This window comes from Odocoileus virginianus, chromosome 9 (assembly GCF_023699985.2).
Source record: "Odocoileus virginianus isolate 20LAN1187 ecotype Illinois chromosome 9, Ovbor_1.2, whole genome shotgun sequence".
Classification (NCBI taxonomy): domain Eukaryota; kingdom Metazoa; phylum Chordata; class Mammalia; order Artiodactyla; family Cervidae; genus Odocoileus; species Odocoileus virginianus.
In genome coordinates, this window is record NC_069682.1 from 56158388 (window position 1) to 56166639 (window position 8252).

The 8252-nt window shown below is 54.3% G+C and overlaps 1 protein-coding gene across 1 annotated transcript; it reads left to right on the plus strand.

Annotated features, from left to right (window-relative positions):
* Positions 1–675: 675 nt before the first annotated feature.
* On the plus strand, positions 676–7890 carry TCF15 (transcription factor 15). The gene is made up of 2 exons (XM_020900850.2): positions 676–1576; positions 6868–7890. Exons 1-2 carry the CDS (start codon positions 1058–1060, stop codon positions 6940–6942), a joined length of 594 nt encoding a protein of 197 aa, XP_020756509.1. The 5' UTR covers positions 676–1057; the 3' UTR covers positions 6943–7890.
* Positions 7891–8252: the final 362 nt, after the last annotated feature.

Sequence of the window (8252 nt, forward strand, 5' to 3'; positions counted from 1 at the left end):
TTGTATCGGGGGTGGAGACAGAACAGGGGTGATCATGAAGACACGCAGGCTAGGGCCAGTGCTCTCACTCACCTTGGAGAACGGAGCTCTCCTCTGTCAGTCAGGGGCCCCTCCCCACAACTCAGCAGAGAACAGCCACCATCAGTAAATCACGCAGCCTTGTGTCTGGCACAACCATTTTGGTGGTAGAACCTCAACCAAAATGCCAACTCCGTGAAAGCCAAGAATTCGTTTTGTTCACATTTCTCTTCTCACCTAAAACCATGCCTGGCATAGCCAGGACCCAGTAAGTATTTGTTGAATGAATAAATGAATGAATAGAGCTACTGGCGTTTGTGTGTTTCGTTTTCATTTTCTCTCTCTCTCCTCCTCTCCCTTCTAAGTTTGTTGTCAGGGACGTGACAACACTGAGTCCTTATTTGGAAAGATTATTAGTGTTTCTCTGATTGTTCTCCGTGGACACCACCATCCTGTAGAGAATGCAGATTCCTGGGTCTGCTGAATCAGATTGGGAGGAATCTGGGAATTTATCAAGTTAAAAGCTCCCCCCCCGCCTTCCCTTATTTGACAACACGTGAGTTGCAGCATCACAACAGCAGAATTTGAGGGCAGAAAAACCCGAGTTGGTTTCTCTGTAACCCTCTTTCCAAACAAGGAAATTGAAGCCAAGAGAGAAGGGATCTGCCCGCAGTCTCCCGGCGGTCTAGGCTGAAGATGAGTCTGGATCTGAGTACAGCCCATCCCACCCTCGCCGACCCCCACGTTTACCCAGATCGCCAGCGGGGACCTGGAGCCTTCAGGGCGGGCCACCAGCTCGCGGGCCGCTTTCAACCTGGGGGACGGGGGCGGTGGGCGCCTAGCCATTGGCCGGGAGGCGGCGGGAGCCTCCCCATTGGCCGGGGCGGAGCCCCCCCGCCCCGGCTGGGGCGGCCTCCGGACTGGCCCCTCCCTCGGCTATAAGGCTGCGGCCCGAGGGGCCGTGGGAGCGCGCGGGAGCGCACGGCGGGGCGCGGCCAGCGCCGGGACGCTGCTCATCCAGGGACTAGGCCGGGTGCCCATGGCGTTCGCACTGCTGCGCCCCGTCGGCGCGCACGTGCTGTACCCGGACGTGCGGCTGTTGAGCGAGGACGAGGAGAACCGGAGCGAAAGCGACGCCTCCGATCAGTCGTTCGGCTGCTGCGAGGGCCTGGAGGCGGCACGGCGCGGCCCGGGCCCCGGGGGCGGGCGGCGGGCGGCGGGCAGCGCGGGCCCGGTGGTGGTGGTGCGACAGCGGCAGGCGGCCAACGCGCGGGAGCGGGACCGCACGCAGAGCGTGAACACGGCCTTCACGGCGCTGCGCACGCTCATCCCCACCGAGCCGGTGGACCGCAAGCTGTCCAAGATCGAGACGCTGCGCCTGGCGTCCAGCTACATCGCACATCTGGCCAACGTGCTGCTGCTGGGCGACGCGGCCGACGACGGGCAGCCGTGCTTCCGAGCTGCCGGCAGTGCCAAGAGCGCGGTCTCCGCCGCCCCCGACGGCGGCCGCCAGCCACGCTCCATCTGCACCTTCTGCCTCAGCAACCAGCGCAAGGGGGTGAGTGCGCGCTGCGGTCCAGCACTGCGCCCGTGGGGTCAGGGAACTGGCCCCTTAGGTAGCAAGAGAGGGGCAGAGACCCCAGTGAAGAGAGGGGGGAAGCGACATGGAGTCGTCGGTTGTGCGGCCAGTGTTTGGTGTGGAGCACAACAGCTCACAGTGTCCCCCAAACACGGGGTGCAGGGAAGCCCGACGCTCAGGCGTAATTTAGAGGATGGAGATTGCTCATCCAGGGACACTCGCTCCAACTAGAGGTGTGCTAGGAAGAGCGCGTGGGGAGATCATAACAAAGGCATTTTAACGTAACAGGCCGTACCTCGGAAAAGGCAATGGCAACCCACTCCAGTACTCTTGCCTGGAAAATCCCATGGGCGGAGGAGCCTGGTAGGCTGCAGTCCATGGGGTCGCTAAGAGTCGGGCGACTGAGCGACTTCACATTCACTTTTCACTTTCATGCATTGGAGAAGGAAATGGCAACCCACTCCAGTATTCTTGCCTGGAGAATCCCAGGGACAGAGGAACCTAGTGGGCTGCCGTCTATGGGGTCGCACAGAGTTGGACACTAGAAGCAACTTAGCAGCAGCAGCAGCAGCAGGAGGCCCTACCTATGTAGGGGCGCCTTCGTGGTCTTCTTTCTTTTTACCTTCGCAGGAACCCCCATCAGACAGGTAGGTTTGCTGGTTTTATCAGGATCTGAGTCTCAGGGCTGCCCTCATCACCCAGCTCGGAAGCCAGAATGCAGGCTCCGGGTCTGCTGGGTGTGTGTGCCCTGAACTGCCCTTTTTGTTAAAGATTTGTTCTGCATCCTGAGACTGACCAAGGGGCAGGAGGTTAGAAGAAAAGGGGACGCACAGCCCCAGTCAAGAGCCCCAGGCACCCAGCTCATGAGCAGTAAGCATGAATGAGGGGTCCCCTGAGGATACCCACCCCCTCAAGGGACGGCGAGTCCAGAAAGGCACTGTTGAGTCATCGGGGCAGAACTTGAGGTAGGCTCCCGTGGTCTGTCCTAGGTAAGGATGGGTACCAGGCTGGTAGGGAGTGGGGAAGGGTGAGCAGCCGCAGAGGTCACTGAGGGGCACTTGTGGCTGAAAGCTGGTTCTCCCCTTGCACCAGCCCCAGAGGGCCTGCTTCACCCCTAGCCTTTCCCCTTCTGGCCTGGGCTTTTCTTAGCGTAAGGAGTCTTGTCTGTGTGACCGCTTTGCATCCCAGCAGCTTCCATTTACAGCTGCAGAAACTGAGGCTGAGAGAGTCCCTGACCAGCCCATGGCCTTTTGGAAAGTGACAGGGCATTGAGGGCACAGGGAACACTGCTCAGAACTCTGTAATAACCTAAATGGGAAAAGAATTTGAAAAATGATTGTTGTTCAGTCACTCAGTTGTGTCCGACTCTCTTCCACCCAATGGACTGCAGCGCGCCAGGCTTCTCTGTCCCTCACCAGCTCCCAGAGTTTGCTCAAGTTCATGTCCATTGAGTTGGTGATGCCATCTGACCATCTCGTCCTCTGTCGTCCCCTTCTCCTAAAAAAAGGATAGATACACGTGTATGTATAACTGAATCACTTTGCTCTACACCTGAAACTAACACAATGTTGTTAATCAACTCTATATAAAATAAAAATTTTTTAAAGCATGAGGGATTGGAGTCAGGCCTCTGAGGGTCCCCCAGTCTTTGGTTCTCAAAGCTGCCCCAGCTCCCCTCTTCACTCTGTTTGAGGAAAGCCCCTGGGTCCTAGCCTCAGACCACCCCCTTCCAGCTCATCAGACTCCCATCCTGGCCTCCCACCCTGATGGCTGCCTCCCTTTCCCTAAGTCAGTCTTGGTAGGCTCAGACTTGAACTCTCTCCAGGGTCCCTGTTACTCCCAGCTGTGGGCCCTTGTCTGTGCTCCAGGCTGGACTGAGAAGCTAGCATGGGCCTGCGAGCAATCCAGCCCAGGCTGTGAAGGGCTGACTGGGCCCTCAGCGATATTCTCTGACTGCCTTTCACCCATCCACTCAGTTCAGCAAACCTCAGCTACCTGACAGCTGCTTTTTGTTGGCTCTGAGAACATTCCCAGAGAAGCAGGTGGTAGGTGCCTGTGCACCGCAGTCAGGAACTCCCAGTGTAGGGTCAGGGCAGGGTCTGGAGGTGAAAAGAGGGATGCTACGGTCTGATGGGGGTGCATAAAGGGACTGTCAGGGTCAGAGGAAGCCCCTGACCCAGGGGCTAAGTCCCCGACAATGCTTGAGGATGGAGGCAGGCAAGTTGAAGAGTAAGGGAGGGTGTTCTAGGGGCAAGGCACAGCCAGAGCTGGGATCAGAAACCATGACCTAAAGAAGGGAAGACATTGAAAGTGGCAACGCACAAAGGGGAAGCGAAGACAGGCCAGTGACAGCAGTGTCAGCAGTCTTGATGAGCCCTGATCTCTCGTGCTAACCGCCTTCCATGTGTTACCATTAAAATCCCCCAGCAGGGACTTCCCTGGAGGTCCAGAGGTTAAGATTCTGAGTTTCCACTGCAGGGAGGACAGGTTCCATTCCTGGTCAGGGAACTAAGATCCCACATGTTGCATGGTGCAGAAAAGAAAAAAAAAAAAAAAAGATAGCTGGGGAAGAAGGTGCTCTAGTTATCCCTACCTGCTTAGAAATGGTATTACTGGTTCAGAGACACTGCCCATGAAGAAGCCAGGATTCAAACTCAGGCCTGCTCGATTGGGAAATAGGAAAGGTTAGTGTGGGAAGGCCTGGTAACAGTAGGCCTGGGGGAGAGGGTGTGTCTGTCATGTGCCCACCCACATCGCAGGTAACCTGGGGGCTTCTCTGCTGGTCTCAGGGCCTCGCCTGGATCTGGCCCCTTCCCTGGGATCTGTCTACAGGACCTAGAACCCAGCCAAATTTGGCTGCAGAAGCCATGCTCTCAAGTCCACAGACTCCTCTGGGAATAGGCAGAAGGGGCGATCCTGGCCAGCTCTGGCTCCTCAAAGACTTGGGGACTCAACTGGAAGAAAACTGGCTGTCTTGGGGAGCCCATGGGAGCCTTCCAGAAAGCTCTAAAGCCCCGGACTCTATCCCTTCACTCCGAGCTACCGTCTCGCCCCAAGCTGGCTGGTCAGGGGTTGGGGTCACCATGGAGATAGCTCCCTGCAGCATCTTGTTTAAGGAGGTGTTAGGTGTGGCCCTCTGTGGTAGAAATAGCAAGGGGAGGTAGGGGGTTCTTGTCTTTGCCCTGTTTTCCCTTTTGTCACCTGAGAGTAGGGGTCACATAAGATCATCTTGTAAAGCCTTCCCCACTTGGGATACCAGCCCAGGAGCAGTGGGGCAAGGAGATAACCATCATCAGGTGATGCTGATGCTAATACTTGTGAATGTTCATTGAACACTCGCTATGTTCCTGACTCTGCTAGGGGCTTTACCTGTGTTAATGTGTGTATAATCCTCATGGTAACTACACATGGGGAAACTGAGGCTCCGTGAGCTGAAGTCACTTGCCCGAGGTCTGACAGGTAGTCCAAGACAAAGCTGCGGTTGAAGCCCAGGTCTGCTCTACTCTAACCACCTACTAACTACGGTGCTTCTTGGAGCCTTGGCACTCAGGGGCAAAGGGACAAAGAATCTGGGGCCTAGTCAAGGCCTCTTCTAAATGTGTTTGGCAGTTTACAAGCCTCTTTCACAGCTGCACTTGCGTTTGACTGCACCTCTGTGGTGGCGAGTAGAATCATTTTGTCCCCATTTCATAGATGGAAGAGATTGAGGTTCAGGGAGGTGAACAGTCTCAGCATTCTCAGGGAAATGCCAGTCTCACGATGACTGCCAGACGTAGGGTAGAGGAGGCTCTCCTGACCCTGAAAAGGTAGGAAGCTGGTTTTCTATCCTCCAACCTCAACACGACCCCCGCCTCCCAACCCCGCGCCACCCCCATCCGCCCTTCTCAGCTGCGGCTGCCAGAGTTTGTCTGAGAAGCCCAAGCCCCAGGCTCTGCTGGGACTGTGGCCTCAGCCCTCAAAATAGCCTTGCCTGTGAATGAACACGCTGTCCCTGGGCCCAGAGAGCCTCAAGGGAGGCTGGGCTTGCATCTGGATGGATCTGCCCCAACCTGGGCCCAGGAGTGGAGGGGGGCAGGGGGCAGAGCTCCCAGATGGCTAGCTATTTCTCTAGATGGCTGAGAAAAAGGCTGGTCCCGTCATCCCCTAGTCAGGCTCAGGAATGAGCGTTTACAGTGGGATTTCAGACCCCACTATGTCCTGGAAACCAGACAGACTGGACAACATGGATTTTCTAGCACAGCCCTTTTTACCAACTGGCTGGGTGCCTCTGAGCCATTCATGCAATGCTGGAGGATGCAAAAGAGGGGGTGCTCTAATGTCTGTGACTTTGCTGGCTTACAGTAAGGCTGAAACCCTGGTGTCAGACCTCAGAATAGCGGGGAGAGACTGTCCCTGCCGCATGAGGGAAATAGGTGGCCTCCAGGGCTGCCACCATTAAGTCGTCTTCCAGTGGACACCCCTGATCCAAGCAGCATTGGTTGGTAACTGCTCCATGCCAGTTCCCAGGCTGGAACTGGGGCTACAGAGTAAAGGATTTTCTCCAGCCACCCCACTGAGTTCCCAGCCTGATGGGAAAACAGAGAGATCCCATATTCCCCTTCTGGGTTTTATCCTGGCCCCAGAAAGGCAAGGAGTGCCAGGCAATTGCAGGAACAGAGAAATCTTCCCAGGACAGGACAAGAGTGCATATTCCTGGGAACACCTTGAATGAAGGCAGGGAGACCAGAATTCCAGAATCTACTTTTGAGGCTGATGAGGAGGCCACTGAGTCCACAGCCCGGGCAGCAGGAGAACTACTGTGAATGTGTTATGCCCTTGAGTGTAAAATTGTATGACTTGACCTGTATTGGATTTTTTTAAGCAACAGATTACATGGGGAAGAAATGAAAAAAGTAAAAAAAAAAAGAAATGAAAAAGGTAAAAAAGTATATAGAGTTTTTTTAAAAAGCCTCCCTCCCATCCTGTCTCCTCCTTATCACATTCTTCTTCTCTGATGAACCCATTAGCAGTTTCCCATGTGCCCTCTCTGGACATCTCAGCACACAGGAGCACACACTCCGTCCTTGGTCTTGTGTTTAAATGATGTTATTGCAGCATCGTCCCCTGTTAGTCCATATAGTGTCTTCTGCCTTCTGCTTCATGAACTTGACTGTGTGGCTGACTGATGTGTTTATCAAGTCCCCTATTGCTGGGCACAGAGATTAGTTCCAGCGTTCAAGGAGACAGTTGAACCCCTCAAAAAGTTGAACCTCTTTTTTCCCTTCCCACAGGGAAGCCGTCGTGACCTTGGGGGCAGCTGCTTGAAGGTGAGGGGGGTAACCCCACTTCGAGTGCCACGGAGATGAGCCTGGATCCCTGTGTCATTTGCTCCAAGCAGGACCCTGAGAAGAAGGCCAGAGGCCAGCCACTGGGTGAACAGGGAAGAAGACCCCAGGAGCCAAACCTGGGTCCCTTCTTTGTGGAGGGACCCAGAGGACAATGACCTGGGCCCATGACCCTCAGAGCAGGCCCCCTGGGACATCTCCACCCCACCCTGGAGAGCCGTGAGGACCCGTCCAGCCGGCCCCAGCCCTGGCTGGTCAGAGACAAGGCAGATCTTTTGGAAAAACATAGACTGTTGGTGACAGAGGATGTGTGCGTCTATGGATGAGTGTGGGTGTATGTGTGAGAGAGAGAATTGGTGGGTTTAAAATAAAAGGTATTTTTAAGTAAAAGATGTTCCCAGCTGCAGAAGGGAGGGGCCTAGGGACATCAGAGGTCAGAGGTGGCCCTTCTCCTGGACCTTGGAAGAGACACAGGTGTCACAGGTGCTGCCCTGTGCCCTGGAGGGAGTGGGGCTGAAGGACGATAGGGGTCTCCCTCTCCAGAAATCGAGATAACCAGTTTTTCATCACTGTCTTCTTGAACAACTGTTGGGTATCTGGTGTGGTTGGTAAAAGAAAAATCTTAATTTTATTTATTTTTGAATGAGGAATGTATTCATCCACATGGTTCACAATTCAAAAGGTACAGAGGGGTATGTGGTAAAAAAAAAAAGTCTCCCTCCCTCCTGTCCTCCGGCCACAGTTCTCCCGCTGCAGATAGGCTCAGCCACTAGTTTTATGTGACTTTTCTATTCCATGTGAATAACCAAGCAAATACATAAATGCTCATGTATGTTTTCTTCTGCCCTTTACACAGACAGTAGCCCCTTGTTACCTTCTTTCTGCTCCATGAGTTTTTTTTTTTTTTTCCTCTTAATCTAGTTTGGCTGTTATCCCAAGTCAGTACATAAAGGTAAAGGGTTCTCTTCATTTCTTTAGTAGCTGTTTGTTCCATCTTGTGAACGTACCATACTTTAATCTATGCCTTATCCATGTCTTTACAAACGGGGTTGGGGAGGTATGTGGTTTTCCGCATGTGCAAATGAGTATGTGCTAACAGGGGGTACTCTTACCCCTGTTGTAACTGAGATGGTTTGAAGAAATAATGACACCCAAAGGCGCATGGCTGGCACATGGCAGGGTGATGATGTGAGGTCTGTCCACCTGTAAAGCCCAAAGTGGGCTCCTTCCCCTGCCCTGGAGATGCCCCAGTCGGGGTGCCAGCCCCTGTGACCCTTGTTATCCTCCCAGCAGCTGAGATGTGGGAGGTGGTGTTTCCCCATCTCACAGGT